Source organism: Camelus bactrianus, chromosome 5, assembly GCF_048773025.1.
Source record: "Camelus bactrianus isolate YW-2024 breed Bactrian camel chromosome 5, ASM4877302v1, whole genome shotgun sequence".
Lineage (NCBI taxonomy): Eukaryota > Metazoa > Chordata > Mammalia > Artiodactyla > Camelidae > Camelus > Camelus bactrianus.
The window spans coordinates 59165203-59182175 of NC_133543.1; the positions used below are offsets into that span (position 1 = coordinate 59165203).

The 16973-nt window shown below is 38.3% G+C and overlaps 1 protein-coding gene across 6 annotated transcripts in view; it reads right to left on the bottom strand.

The window, feature by feature from the left end:
- ZNF385B (zinc finger protein 385B) overlaps window positions 1-16973 on the bottom strand; it is a 367544-nt gene that overhangs the window by 14366 nt on the left and 336205 nt on the right. For all 6 annotated transcript variants that reach the window (XM_074363979.1, XM_074363980.1, XM_074363981.1 and 3 more), the window contains one exon: window positions 15910-16072. In XM_074363979.1, the coding sequence (XP_074220080.1) occupies window positions 15910-16072 (163 nt within the window). The remainder of the gene's footprint in view (window positions 1-15909; window positions 16073-16973) is intronic.

The following is a 16973-nucleotide window of genomic DNA, read 5'->3' on the forward strand; positions in this document are numbered from 1 at the left end:
TTGGTAATGCAATAACCATATACACTTATTTTAAAATTCTGTAAACTTACAGATTAGATTTGCTAAGTTAGAAACATGTATGGTGAAAAAGTTATCTACCTGGAGAACAGGTTGATAAATCAGACAAATGGGAAAAAAGTGATTCTATAAGAGAAATATACACAGTCAGCCAGCTTCCCCACGGAAGTTTTACCCTTTTTTCTTAAGTTTCCTATCAACACTGCAAATCTCTCATGAGCAAATGTCTGCTCTCCTATTTCTTAGAGAAATGGGGAAGCTGGATGAGTTCACCACTGATGTTACAATTCCTTCCCTCTGCACCTGTTTTGTTTACACCTCTGAGGAAAAGGTTCATGCTTCCACCTGGACTCTCTACCTTTTAAGTCTCTTCTCTCTTTCGTATAGCTCCGACTACATTGCTTCATTGGTTCTTCCTGTTTACAAAATGCTGAAACTTCCATGTTCCAAAAGTCACTCCCCGACTTGGTTCACTCCTGGAGCTCTCCACGTGTCTTCTCTGTGGCGCTGAACTTGACGTGGTCCTGTGAAGTGGCTCTTTCCACTTCCTCTCTCCCTGCCCATCCTTGCCCTCCTACAAAGGCCAATGGTCTCTCTTCAGTCTTCTCTTCCACTGGGCACAGATTATTTCTTGAAATACTTCTCCCCCTTGATGTCCTGGTTCTCGTGGACCTGCCCTTGCCTGTTCTCCTTCAGCCTCTCTAACAGCCCATTCCAGGCCCCGTTCACCAGGTCCTGTTCTTCTGCCTGCCCCTAAGTGTTGGTACTCCTTCAGGTCACTTCTTGTCCTCTTCTTAGGCATATGTGGCCTAATTCACTCCAATGACTTCCTCCACCACACTGATACACATTCCTAAACTCAAGGTGAAACCTCTATCTTTCTCACAGGTTCAAGGCCCCCTTTCCCCTAACGGTCTGTGGGACATCTATTTCTAGATGTTTCATGGGTATTTCAAACTTAACATGCCTAGTACTGAATGGATGAGCTGCCCCACATATAGGGAGCCTTCCAAGGAGTCCCTATATCTTATTTAATTTTATTTAATTTTTATTTCTTTATTTTATTGAAGTAGAGTTGATTTATAATGTTGTGTTAGTTTCTGGTGTACAGCAGAGTGATTCAGTTATACATATATTTATTTTTCATATTCTTTTTTATTATAGGTTATTACAAGATATTGAAATCATTCCCTGTGCTATACAGTAGAACTTTGCTGTTTATCTACTCTATATATAGTAGTTTGTATCTGCTAATCACAAACTCCTAATTTATCCCTCTCCCCTAGAAGTCCCCATATCAATTAATGACATTACAGTTGTATGCTAGAATCGTTAGCAAAGATTTTTGAATTCTTCCCTCTTTTATCATCTGCATTTAATGAAAGATCAAAGTTTATTGATCCCATCTTCTAAATACCTCTTCTATCATCTGCATTTAATGAAAGATCAAAGTTTATTGATCCCATCTTCTAAATACCTCTTCTATCAGCCTTGTTCACTTTTTCATCCAGCAGACGTTTACTCAGCATCTACCATGTACCACTGCCTCATTTCAGGCCCTCATCTGCTCTCTCTGGATTACCATACAACTTCTCTACAGATCTTGTTACTACTAGTCTACTCGGAGTCATTCCCCCTCCTTCCCCGCTCTATGTTCTCATAATCCTCTTCATGTAATTATATCTTGATCTTACATTAACTATAATTTTTTTCACACTTAAAGTCATTACCAGGATAGAGTGATTCTTGAGTCCTAGAACAGTGTATTAATTCATCGGTGTGACCAGTGGATAGAAAACCATAGGTGGGCAATACATCTGTTGAAATTAGGAATGTTTAATTCATTGCAGTGCTTTCTAGCCTCACAAGTAAAGTGCTAGAAAAATTCACTATTAATAGCTGAATTACAACTAGTGAAATAAATATAGATGGACCAGATAAATATGTTTCAGCTGTTGATTATGTAAAATACTTACATTATTGTTTCCAAAGATTTTATATATATATATACATATATATATATATTTATATATACACAATCAATATTTAACGCCATTTGAGGTTAAAACATTTCCCTTAAGAATGACATCTCCTTGAAGTATACTAGGACAGAGTCATAACAACACATTCTTTGTGCCAGGCCCACATTTTGATATCTGGTAAAGTGAACAAATCTATGGATTTTATTATCTCCTTTATGAGGAATACTACCCAAACTTACACATAAATAAGAACCCCTGCCAGAAAATCTAAAGTACAAGTAAAAACACAAATGTCACAAAAATATAGGCAGTTCTCTTTGCAACTGAACTCATGTCCTGGTCTCTGGCAAGGCTTCTCACAGAACTACGGGTTATATATTTGGAGCCTCATCAGAGGTTCTTAGCCCAACAGCCCATCTAGCCAAAGTTGTAAACAGTCAGTAACAAATTACATTGCACTACATTCATCTGAGTTACCAACAATTACATGGTTTATATATTTATGAAATAATGATAACAAGTTCCAAGTACTGTGGTCTTAATTTTCCCCACCCTTGTAGATAATAGATATCCCTCACTGAAGGTGTCATTATGCAGGCTTTGTTTCTTGGTGAGAATGCCACTCAGGACCAACTCACATCCCCAAGGCACATAACTTTTATTTACCAGGTGTCCTGAGACTGATTCATTATACTGGGAATCCTTTAGTCACCCATTTGGGCTTCTCCAACTAGATGCTTCATTTCAACTTGATTTAATTCCAAGTGTCCCCAGGGGTTACCCAGCATAGTATATAGGCAGGTTTATTTCACAACACCTGCTAGGTAGCTCGCTTGCTTTGGTGGTCTTAGGACTTCTCGTTGGAAAATGTATGGTCTCAATGCCCCACTTGAGGGTGAACTGCTTGACCACTTGGCACATGGAAGTGTTCTGTCTATGGCTTATGCTACTTTGCAGATGTGGAAAATAAAACATAGTATTTATGTGACAAGCCTAGAATCATCAAGAAGCCAAGGATAGACATGGAAATTAAAGCTAGTTTTTGAACTCCTCAGAGAACTAAAATATTACACATTGGGCCAGTTTGATGCTGGTGGGCCCCTCCCATTCAATGCCATATTACCATGCCTCCAGCTGAGTTCCAGAAACCCAGTCTTTTCAACATATTTGATCACTGTGAAGCTTGCTAATTCCTAATTAACTATGTTTGTGTCTAATTTTCATATCTTGGCATTTTAGACTTATCCTGGAAGCAGGGGAAAATTACTTACAAATGAAAGTGACTCTTTACTGAATCAGAATCTTACTTTGAAAAAGACAAGAAAGCTTATTTATTAAGTAACTTAGGCCCCATAAAAGTCAGGTGACTAATTTCATAAGTTCCGAACAGGTCCTGGGCTGTAATTTTCTGCCGGGCTACAATCCTGACTTAGGATGTCCCTGCTCTTTCCACTTGAAAGCCTATGTCAGTTGGGTTCTAGCCATCGAGCTACACCCTGTAGTGATTTTGTGGTCCAATGAATTGACAGTCATGGCCTTCCTTGTCTGAGCACCACATGACAACTGCCCCATTGTCCCTGGTGCCACTTTGTTGGAGAGCAGACACTGCCAGTCTCACACTCAGATAAAACAGTGGCATCTCCAAATATCTCCATGTTGAAAGCTGGCAGCCTGCATTCTGTACCAATGAGCTGGCACTGACATTAGTGAACTTGTCACTTCTAAGTCAGCACAAAAGAGGGCTTGTTTGCTAGAGCTGGAATCTAATGAACAGCTTTCTCCTGTTTCGTGGCGTTTTCCAGCCATTTGACTTGCACAATAGAGAAATCATATTTCAACTTCTCCAGGTTGAAAAATTGCCCTGTTTCTCATTTGTCACCAAGAGATGTGACACAGTTATTTCTGAGGCAGCTTTATTAGAGAAAATAGAATAAGTAACTCATGTCACTCAAATCAAATCCCTCAGGGAGCAGGTCCAGTAGTGATTCAAAAGCCAGGAATAAGATTAAAACCTAATTTTCTAGGTGGAATGAGGAGCATGTTCTTTTTCTTCTAAACTGATGGACCTTCCCAGAGAAAACATTCACAAGGTTCAAGGGAGACATCTGAATTCTGCTCCTTGCACCCTTGTTCTCTCTAGATGCAGACTTAAGGATTTTGCTTTGACACTCCCGGCAGATTGAGGTGCACACTGATAATGGAGAGGTCGGCCTGAGAAGTACTGAGGAAACTGGGTCTTTCTTCATCTAAAAAAAAATGTATCTATATCTAAGAGAGAAAAATTTACAAAATTACTGTCAGCCAGCAAGTTTATTGCCTCAGGCTGCTCCAGGGAAATAGATGTGAGCTTTCACTCTTTATGGACCTAACTGGCTACCACCTGTGCTAAGGAGACCATGCAGACATTCAGGGGCTGGACTGCCCAGGTGTCAGAAAGCTACCAATCCTTTAAAAATACATTGCTGAAAGGCTACCATACTTTTACATTTCTGCCTAAATTCAATCTGCTGCTTCATTGTGAAGTTGTCAAAGCCAGCTTTATATTAAAGACCTACAGTTTGCAGGAGAGAGTCTGTTGACCACAGAATGACTCCTTTAAAAAGTGATACTAATTCAAGAGGCCTGGGCCTCCAACGGGGGTTTGCCTGGGGTGTCTCATCGCGCTAGGTCCCTTACGGACACTGGAACATGGGGCCTGATGACTGTGACCACAAAAGAGCTGAGTAAGAAAGAGATATGACATTGTATGGCAGATGGTGAGGCTGCCAACTACAATACAAAACAAATGGTTAAGAGTTTCTTTCCCATTCTATCTGTGCTCCAAGATACATAAGCCTCATCAAGTCATCAGAAGAAGTTTTTATGCAAATAACATAATATGTGGAGAATAGGAAAAAACCCCATAATCCTCTCATGAACAGGAGTTTTTAACCTGGGTCTGTGGACTTCCAAGGGGCCTATGAGTTCCCAGGATCCAGGAACTTGGATGGTAAGAAAAAAAATTCTATAATTATTTTCACTTATCTCTAATTGAAATTCATCATTTCCTTCAATTATAATTGAAGGCAACAAACTACAACAGTCTTAGTAGTACATTTAACTTTGTCACCCATAGAAATCAGACATTTCCATCAGATGGTATAGTTGTCATAAGAAGGTTAAAATATCATTTATGCTTATCACTACATCAAAATTATGGTAGATATTAGACCCATTGCAAGACCCAATCCATTATTGAATGCATTAATACTGTATTATTGTATCATAACAAAAATTGACAACTATATTTTAGTCCAACCGATTTTCTTTGTAAAACTATACATTTCATTTTATGGATTTAAAACACACCATTCAGGAAATAGGCTTCAGTAGTCAGCCTCAGGAACACCTGGCACAAAAAGAGGTTAAAAGCTGCGTGGGTTTGTGCCCATCACTTCATTCTGCCTTCATTTCTATCCCCAGCCAGCATTTCAACCACTTTCTTACCAACATTCTAAATTCCCTTTCCTGACCCTAAGTGTCCTTTCACTGCTTCAGATATTTAAACAGGGCCACCTTTCGCATCTCAAGTTGAATGGAGTCCTGGTCCTTCTGATGAGAATCCTTTTCCCCTTGACCCCTAAACTGGAGCCTCTGTTTGGCTGGCTAACTCCGGACACAGACAGCTTAAATCCCCCGCCCAAGCCTTCCCTTCCTTCCCAGACTAGGTCAGTGTCCCTTTCTTTTCATCAAGTTTGTCATCACTCATTCAGTATTACCCTTCCAGACGATATGCTCTCGGGAGGGCAAGGCCCAAGTCGGCCTGGTTCACTGTCCCATCCCAGTACCTAGCATGACTCTGGGTGTCCAGTGGGGGCTTGATAAATACGTGCAAATACACGCACCAGCAAACCATTTTGTAACCTTTGATTTCATATATTTTGTAATTTTTTGATTTAATGTATTACACTCATATTTCACATTGTTACCTTTATTTACTTTAAAGCTGCAAAACACTCTATTGGATATATTTACTGTATTTAAATAATTTCCCTAGGACTGATCATCTTGTTTTCAGTTTTCCTTAATACCAATAATGCTGCGATGCGTGTCTTCATGTATATCATTTGATTTGTCTTGCTTTGTATTTAGAATTATTTTCTTGGTATAAATTACAGGAAGAGGAATTAATTGATCTAATGGAATGAACATTTTTATGGTTCTTGATTTATTCTGTGATGTTGCTTTCCAAAAGGTTCTCAATTTAAAATGCCATAGGTAATATAAGCACAACATCTGCTAAGATTTTCAAAGAAACTAAACAAAGTTCACTCGCTATTAATCATTGTGTCTATGGATTAGTCAAAAAATCAGGTGAAGTTTTTGTTGAAAAGAATAAAATAAATAACTTTTCTTTAACCCAAAATGTAGTACACTAAGTAATTTCCACATTGAGTAACCTTTTTTATTTGTTAATAGGGAACTAAGAACAAAGATATTGGGCTAGGGAAGACAAATTATTTTAATTGAGATATGGCCATTCTGCTAGTGGGCAAAATGGGCAAAATCATCATGACACTCTGACCCAAGTTCAAATATTTGAAAGCAAGGAATAAAATCATCTCTATTGTGACAAGAATTAACGTCATTTCACATTTGAAAGAAAACAATTTCCAGAGGCTAAGTAATTAATAGCATACAAGAAACAACAAAAAATTGTACACTAAGAAACTTTTTTTTGCAAGATGTTAGAAATAAAATGTATGGGCTGACAAATTTCTCCTTATTTTCGGGCATAAAAGCCAGCAGGGACTTGTCAGGCAGGGGAGTATTCCTTGTTCTGATACAGCCTCCCTCCTACTCCTTCGATGTCAGTAGCCAACACTCAACAAGTAAATATGTGTTGGGTTGTCCCTTCCTTTAATACCATAGCTATACATAGAACAGACTATTAACCTAGGAGGTGGGGCATCCATCTTATTGAAATTGAAGGAAAAGGGCTAACCGGTATCTTCTTGTCCTGTCCATATTCTAGGGAGGGTATCAGAGTTTCCTCCATTAAATTTTTCTTAATAATATTAATTTAATAAATGCTAACTCTGTGACTACTATGTGAGGGATGAAGTACCAGGAGCTGCAGGGGACATAATGGATGAGATACACTAACCAGTGGGAGAATGAGTAGAAAGACGTTTCCTCCTTCATACAAAAGTGTGAGGAAGACCAAGAAGGTCCTTCCACATCTTTAACTGTCCCACTGGGAGAATCGGGCTAATCCAGTCTTAATGTCTGGAAGTGAAAACATATATGCAAATAATTAGCTTGAGCTAATAAACCAAGCACATAAAGAGGGATGTAAGTGTAGGTCACTGTTGCATGGCATGAAAAGATGACTGTAGAGTCAAAAGGACAGGGTCTGGAAATTTCTTTGAACAAATGGTTGCTTTTTATGGCTACCATTTACGGAGTGTCTGTTACATGATTGGCACTGAGCCAAGTGCATTTTCAGTTCATTATTCCTGACAAAATCCTTGGGGGGTATATAGCAGCGCTCCCATTTTATAGATGGGGAAATAGAAGGCCAGTGAACATTACTTGGTCAAGGTTATATGATCAGTGAGAGGTGGAGCGAACCACGTTCCTTTTACTGTGTTGAACATGCAGAGTAGGTAAGTGCACTCAAGAACCAGACCTTGGTGAATACATCCTTATCCAAAGCCACTCAAAACCTGATTTTTCACAAAAACAAAACAGTTGTAAAATAGGGTGAGGAAAGAAATAACTCACTTTCTGAGATGTCAGCTTTCTGGACGTGTCATCTAGTGAAAAAGAATCTCAACAATCTTCAAAAAACATGTGCAGTAAAGTCCATGAACCTTCATCTAAATGTAGCATATCACAGTAGTGAATTTGAGGGACCACCCGGGTGAGACCTTGAAACCACTTTTCATCTGAATGGCTCTGAGCTATTATTTCCCCTCTCTAGGTCTCACTTCGTAGTATCTATCAGAGGATTATTATAATTAAATAAGATAGTATATATGAAATGTGTAGCATATTAGTATCAGGCACATAATGATCAGTTACACACTAATTATTAGTAGTATTACTGTTAAAGTTATTTTTCTGAATATAAGTTGAATAAACTTGGATATGGTTTTCTAGAATATTCTATATTAGGTGCAGCATAATGGAAAGGATGAGAGTTGACCACCCTAAGGGGCAGCTGTTACCTCTCACCGAAAACAACAAGAAGAGACAGCAGAAATAAGACCCCACAGGAGGACCAAAACCAAACAAATTCCCCCAAACTGTAAGAATATCAATAATAAGCATTTTTATTCTGCTTTATACTTTGCAAAGCTCTTTCATAATCACTTCATTTGACTCATGCAATGTTGCTGTTATGTAGAGAGGGCATTATTCCCACTTTACAGATGAGAAAACAGAGGCTCAGAGAATGTAATGCCTTTTCTAGAGTCATAGATAGTCAAAAGGGCAAAGAGCAAACTGCAGTCTACAGACCTGCTGTCCGTTACGGCAGCCATGCTGCCCACTTAAAATTACACACTCAGTTTCTCAGGAGCCCAGACCACATTTCAGTGCAGATCGGCAGTGTGTGGCTCCTGACACTCATGGTGGACAGCACACGTTATAGACCATTTTCATCACCATAGAGTGTTTTATGAGGTAGTGCTGGTCTACAGAAATGAGAGCACCAAACCATCACTGCATCATGCTGCGCCCAGTGTCCGTGACAGTGAACTTGATTCTCAGAGAAAGCAGTCATGGAAGAGGAAAATACTTTAGAAATGTTTTTATGAAAAACAGTTCAAGCTTTATATTATAGAGCTAACTTTGTGCGGTACAGGCTGTAAGCATCATCAGAATTAGGCCCAGAATCTCCAAAGGTGCCTAATACCAGTGCTCTGCACACAGAATCTACAAACACATATTGAGTAGATCTATTGCATCATCTACTCATTTCAGAAAAATATGCCACTGTAAGAGAATTCTTCCTGAAGCAAATAAGTTGAATGTCATAAAAATGTAAGTAATAACATTTGTTAAAATCTCAAGGGTATTTATGGTTGTGCGTTTATAAAATTATTCAGTGTACATGCAAATTCCTATATTCCAATATTTATTTCATGAAGAAAAGTTATAAATAAATGTAATCAAATGAGATGAATACCAGTTAAAATAAATATGTCTGAAGATGAGGAAAGTTTTTAATAGTGATATAAGCCTTAAAAGGAGATATGTAAGGTTTTGCTTTTTAGAATGGTTTATAACATATCCAGAGTAAATCATAAGTTAATAGCTTCTCAGTAAATCATAAGTCAGCCTCAACTTTTAGTTCACTTTCTTAGAGCAACACCAGGAAACAGCTTCTAGAAGTGGACAGCCTGATAATAAATGCTCAGTATTACTTCAAAGCAATATAAAATGCTCCAAAAGTTTCAGAAGTTAGTTTCCAGAGGATGACAAACACTTAAGTACCTAAGAGTCTTCAGCCTTGCCTGGCAAGACGCTGCTGTCAAATTCAAGGTACATGGACAAAGATGGAGGCAGTTTCATTTTTCAAATTGACTTTGAAAGTCTTAATGATCTATGTACATTTCATGGAAATATGAGCCCTGGTATAATGGTCTGTTCTCTTTGGACAGATGGGACTCAATTTATGTTCTACATGATTGTATCCAGAATTTCAGGCTTAAGATGTTTGTCATAATAGAGTTAATCTATTATTTTATGAGGGATACTAAATCTTGGCCTCCCAGATTTGGATAGATGGATGCCAAATTTATGATGGCGCTTGTCTATAAATGACAGATGCTGCCAAAGCAGAAAACTATCATTTTCTTCTACTCAACAGCACAAGGTCCTGTTGCTAGAGACAGAAATGGGGGAAAGAGTCATTTACAAAGACCTTGCTAGCTAATCAATGGAGTCCTGCAGTGGTCAGTGGAAATGAGAAGCTGTCATTTGGGAAACTTGGCCCCATTTGTAACAACACATAAAAACTGTGCAACACACAGGAGAACCCATAAAAATGACGAGGCGAGGGTCTCCATTTGTATCCTTGGCAGAAAAACTCTTTGACAAAATTGAAAATGCACTTTCGTAAGGCAACAGGATGACCATAAAAAGTTGCACTGCAGCCTTTCCAGGCAAATCATACTGATGTGCTAGTTGATAAGTGCTCTGGGTTCACATCTGAGGAACTGCCACCATGCAAACGCACAATATGCTGAAAACTGAAATGAGTTTTGAGGTATCCTAGCTGTTTTCTTTCCTTCTTAGGTCTTTTCTGACACTTATCATCTCAGTCTCCTACGTATGGTCTTGGGGATAGGATAAACAAAACAATGTCCCTGTCCCCAGTGGAATTCTTTTAGATGGAATGATTCAAAATGCTATTGAAAATGTGGTCAGCATTCAGGATAATCCCTGGACCTTTTAGGAAGTGGTTCAAGCCTCTGACCCATTGGTGATGCCCCTTTTCCGCTGTTGACCTCTGTCTCAGTGAGTGTGTTTCGCTCTAGACACGTGAAGTCTACAATTGTCAGGCTGGAGCTTTGAGAACATTTGTCATTTACCTGAAATGAGTATTTTCATTCAAACTTGCCCTTGAAAAGATCTGGAACTGCTAAAGTTTTGTTTTATTACAGTTAAATGCTACAGATGAAACATATTGCATAGAAATTAAGGATTATCAATAAAACAAAGCCTTAATGGCCCTTTCACTGCCATAGCTCCTAGTGAAAAATATCAACAGTCAGCAAACAATTTAAAAGTAATCTATAGTCCTACTCATTAATTCTTAAAGAAGTGGTTTAGTGGTCTATGACTTTGCCTGTTGGGATGTTTGTATTCACTCTTCCGGGTCAGAGAAGTTTAGAAGTAATGGGAATTCCGAAGTAACGGAATACGCATGGAACAAGAGGCCCTGAGTTCCTGCCCTGACTCTGCTGGGATATGAGTGGTACAACCTCACACGAGCCATCTAATCTTTCTAAGACCCTGGTTCTTAGTTGTTACCATGTTTTTTGGGAGTAGCTTGAAGGTGATGAGTATATATTATTTTTCTTTGTAGCCCTAAAATCCAACCCAATAAACCAAACAAATAAATAAAGTCCCCCACTAGGTTAGAAGCTCTTTGAGGGCAAGAAAATGTCTCTCTGTTCATTGTTGCATTCCAGTAAATGGCAAAAGGTACAGATGTGCTATACTATTTAGTATAGATAATAAACATTTGCTGCGTGAATAAATGGATATAGAGTAGGCTGTGTGCATATATGAAAGATGGATACTAATTTCAATCCTACCAGTTACCAGGCTGTTGAGCGGGTCATACGAAAACATTTATGTGACTGGGTTTTATAATTCAAGGTGCTTTTATTGTTATATTTTAAGTAGAACATGCTGGTTCCATCATCTTTGCTCTCAATTGCATTTATAAAAATATCTATAGCATTTTCAATCATTCCATCTGCTTTTGTCTTTTTAGATAGCAACTGATTAAAAGCTGTTTAGCTCTAAACAGCTTTATACACTTTGAACTAGAAATGTATTTTTCCCCATCCTGATATCTGATTAATTTTTAAAACACATCTTGTGCTAAAGATAGACATATGGATCATTAGGCCAACTATCAAAATATTTTATCATTAGGTTGATTATCAAAATCTTTTATTATTTTCAAGAAATAAGATTTTTCAAATTGAGGCCCTGTTTTTTTTGTTTGTTTCTTTTAACTTTGAGCCTGTTATGAGTGGTTAAATGCTGTCACAAAGAGCATTCAACTTGATGTATGGGGCATATTAACACAGGGAAGTGTACTGTCATATGGCATTATGACACTTGAACTCCAGGGAGAAATTTGGTTAGAGTGTCTGGCCAATATGTTCTAGCCATCTTCCTGAAGCTGCCTAACGCTTGCTGTGTCTTGACCTCAATTCTCCCAAAGAACTATTCTCCTCCCTCCTACCATGTTTTGAACTTCCACTGATGCATCATTAAAAGTTAGGATAGGTCCTGGGAGACCAGAAAGCTATGTCTCTGGATTTTTACATTTAATTCTACTCTAACTTCTAAAATGTGAATGGGACAGCTCTTCTTACTTAACTGCCTGGAATGAAACATACTTAATTTTTTTTTCAATCATATGGTCAGGACTTCTAACAAATGAAATTCCTGTTATTGTAGTTGAAACTCATTTTGTTTACTGATCTGAGAAGAAAAAAATAAAGCTTGCCATGATGCCATGATACCCTGAACTTTTTATATCTGATAGCTCCATTACAACAAATTTCTTTCTATTGCACAGATCCAGATGCAACCTGACCCAAATGATGCCTCAAAATGCATCATTAAAAAATGGTTGTCCCAGTTGCCAAAATAGGAGGTAAGAAGGTTTTTTTAGCTCTTGGAAGATTGTTAGGCTACTTCTTAGAATAAATAATCTGTGCTCTCGGGGAGCAAAGGTCAACTGTGGGTCCCATGTTTCCTGTCAGATACTCGAAATCACACTTTTCCTTGACTGATGTTAGTGAATCCCAGGATGCTGCACTCCCAGAAGCTCCCTCCCTTAACATCTGGCTATTTCCTCTTTCTCAGGACAAGCCCTCATTGAATAATACTCTATTGCTAAGTTATTGATACTAAAATATGAGAATGGAAATTGATTTAATCAATCCTATGGATGCTGTGAATGCCTGGATTTTGAAATCTGGTAGCCAAGACATCAAGTAACTAACATATTCACTTTTCACTCAAATAGCTCAGAATCACGTTGACACTGCTTAAGCCCACGTGATAGGAACTCTTAATTCAGAAGAAAAAGACCAATGCTAGGGAATTTCAGTCTCATAAGAATAGTCAGTCAACCATGACTTTTCACTGTGACTGTTACTCTAATTTTTCGCTGATTCTGAAATAAAACATTTCAGTCAATTAAGTTCCATAGTCACCATTCCTTGTCCCTCCTCCTTCCTCTCTACATCCCACCTAGACCATTTATGAAGGACTGATTTTTGTGTCTTCTCTTATTCTAAACCAGGGTTTTAAATGAAATAAAAACCAGTTAACAAAAAAATTTATGACTCTGACAAAGCTGTGGGAGCTTTTTAAGGACTTAGAAATAGGTGGTTAACAATAGGTTATGTATTACACCGTTTAGACCAGATTTCCCATCTGGGCAAAGCTTCTAATTTTCTAACTTGAAAATTCTACAAAACATCTGTGGGATATTCAGTTGAACGTGACAAAATATCTATTTCACAAATACAACCCATTTTATTTTTAAATAGTGCCATCTTTCAACAACTTTTACATTGCTTTTGTGGATATAATAGAACAAATTAAATAGTTCATTAGTATTAATATTCATTTAAAACATAGAAAAACAAAAAAGCAATTTGAATGACCTGACAAATGAATTGCCAAATAATTTATGCAGATTTTTGAGTAAGGAAACACAGAAAATGAGGTAACCTCTGAATGCCGGTAGTTTCCATTACTTTTAATCCAAGTCTGGACAGTGACATAGTGAGTGAGGTCAACAGTGTTAGCCCACAGGGACTTTGGTGGGTGGATAAGGAAGGGACCAAGGAAGCAGAGTACATGAGATAAAAGACCACCACACAGCTGCTAAAGAAGAGATTCTGTGGTTGAGATTTGTTTTCCTTTCCCCCCCACTCTCATCTCCCAGGGTTCTTCCAGATCTCAGTTCTCTTTCCTTATTTATACCACTGCTTGACCCTGGTGTGTTCCTGTTGCTCCCTAGGCAAACACAATTGTTTCTGAAAATTTCTTTCTCTCCAGCATTCATCAGCATTTGAGACGCACAATAAAAGACTTGTCTCATTAAACTTTATTTTAACATGCTCATTGGGCATTTTGCAGGCTTAAGGCATGTTGTGACTGTGACCCGGCCCCTTTATTTGGATTTTCTATTTCTATATTGCTCTTGCCTTGGGTCTGTCCCCTAATTGTTGACTTTTTTCCCCCTACTTCCTTTCCTCTTCTTCTAAACCTTTCCTTCTCCCTTTAATTATCTTCTGTTCTTTCATTGATTCCTCTCTCCTTGATCCTTTTCTATTTCCATTTTTAACACTTTTTTCTGCCCATTAATTTTACTACTATGCCTAGAGCAACCCCAGTTCCCAAACAGTAATATATCTTAAGGGAGCATTGAGCACATGCAATAGCAGTGCGGGAATGTTTACAGTTCCTTGCAACTGTGCTATGAGATCAAGACACAAAATATGCTGAAAGAATGGAGTGACACTAACTTCCATTGAGTTATCATTTTGCTTCTAAGTACTTCTGTGGGTAAAGAGTATAATTCAGGTAATAAAACCTTTGCCAGAGTATTATTTTGTAGAGGAACCAATATCCTGGAGAAAATGAAAGCAGGCAAGAAGTCAGGAGATGATGGATCCTGTTCTTCAAACCCTGGGTAACCTTCAGCAAACAACAGCCGCAAGATGGACCTTACCTTGGTTTGCTATTTTATAAACAGGAGGTAATATTTGACCCAAATATCTGATAGCTCTAGGTTAAAGATTAATTTGATAATATGCATAAAAAAGCTTTGTTGTTTAGAAGGGGAGAAGTCTGATGTAAGAATTCAGTATTTACTATCTGTTCATCAGATGACATGATTTAGTGATTCTATCACACAAAGAACAAGTCTTTACCACCAGATTTGGGTTGGCGCACTCAGTCCAGGCTGCAGAGCTTTGGGACCTTCCTGCCAACAACGGCCCCTTCCTGCACAGTCTCTTTATCTGACCAGGCTCTTCTGAACCTTCTTCTTACAAATGGCTTTGTTCTTCTCCAAAGGCCCTGGGCAGCCACTGGGAAGCATTCTTAAGTTACCTCCTCAAATTCTACAATGATTTGGAGAGCAGAAGAGAATCAGGTGAGAAGGGTGTGTCTGTTGTTTCCCATTTGTGTCTGTATGTTTAGAGAGGTCCCTAAAGAGAGTCTCAAACCTAACAGAAAGGAATATATTCTCCTAGTCTCCTTTAATAGACACTGCTTCTCAGTCACTGTAACAAGATGACTTATCCATCTTGAGCCCTGAGGGGCAGATGTGAACGTGAGAAAGCCTATTAAACACCCAATATTACAGTATACATTTTAGAAAAATACTTTTTTCCCTCTTCTTTCTGAATCATTCAGTTTGAACCGACTCAGAAAAACTGCTGACTCACTGGGACTATGAAACACTCTTTTTAAGAGGTACTTCCGCTAGTAGCTCATTTCCAATTATATAAAGTTCTTCTGTTAGTCGATTCATAACTGTGAATAGTTCCTTTAAAATCCTTGAGTTCATTTGTAACTCTGAGGGGAACTCTACGAAGATCTTATGAAATCAAAATCTTTTATTACTGAACACATTTCCAGATTCACTTAGTAAAGCCACTCTTTCAGAAAACTTTACCTTTTTGCTCCTTTCCTCCTCTTTACTGGGGTAAAGAAAATATAAATATGTCTGTTAATAAGCAAGTTTAAAATTCCTTCACTGAAAAAGCCCACAGTAAAAACCAAACATAAAATGAATAGAAATGAATAATAAACTCAGAATTTTAGATTCTCTTTTTGACTTTTGTCTAAACACAATGCAACCAAGAAGTCTCCACTTATTTTCATGCACATATACTTATATATATATATATATATTTACACATACACATATATATACGTAAATGTATATATTTAACAACATGGAATGGTAACATATCAAATGCTTAGATTCCGTGCAAACACATAACCTTTTCTGTGAAGGAAACATAGTAACATTATAAAAACAAATCATGGAGAGGAACGTGCAACAGAGGAGAGGAGCGCGGAATGGGGTGGGGGCAGGGGACCAGGAGGAGCACAAAGAATGTAAAGAACAAAAAGTGCCATTGACCTGATTTGTCAGAGTTGTTGCCTGTGATTGGAGTGATGGAGCAGCTGGGATTAGCCTTTGCGCTGTCCTTGGAAGAAACCATTTTGGGCTTATTTTTCGTTGCCTCTAGTGCTTTGACCTTCTTGGCATGTTTACTTCCTTTGTAGTGGGCCTCGGCCTGGCTCTACAAAGGAGAACAAATCAGGCTCATTTTTTTGCTACTTACAAACACCACAATGGATGATCATGCAGGAGAAAATACATTCAATCATAGGCACCACAGACACTTACAGCTTGGCACTCAACTATGTTTTTGGTATTTAATGAAGTAGTAGACTGGTATCCTAGAGTATTTTGCAGGTTGAAACCTTCTCTATACAAAAACAGAGGACCTATGTCTTTCAAAGCCAGACATTATACGAGTGGACAACAGGGTCAGGGCAAAACTGGGACGAAGGTGAACTTTGTTATTAGTGCCCTCCCACCACTGCCCATCGGGGTTACTTGTCAAATGTTTGGCTGGCAGCAAGCTGCCTGGGGTGCCCTCCCCAGGCGTGGACTTCTACAGTCATTCCATCTTGTTTCCCTTCAACTACAAACTTGCTCCCCTGCATCTATGTTCCTCTTGGCTCTGCTCTGAGAGCTACTGATGTGACAAAGCAACCTGCCAGTGAGTGGAGGTGGCACTGCATTTTGGAGTCATCTAGCCATGCTCTGTGTGTCATTTTGATGACTCCAGTTCTAAGAATAGACAACATAAGCCCCAAAGGAGGGAGGGACAATCCTTGTTTCTGATCTCAGAGGTGATTCTGAAGTCAAAGCAGTTGATGTTACATTCACCTATACACAAAGCATAGGTGGAACTGTGACTTCAAAACTGGATTAAAAAAAAGAAGAGAGACCTAGGCAAGTGAACATAAAAAATCTTCAAAAGACAAAAACAACTCACAGCCAAACAAGAAAATATTTAGTCCATTTTCTGACATTTGGAAAATTCCCCTCTGCCTAGAGAATAAGGATTTTATCTTTTTGGTATCTAGTATAATGCACATATTAACAAAAAAAATCTAAGTATATTCACTTGA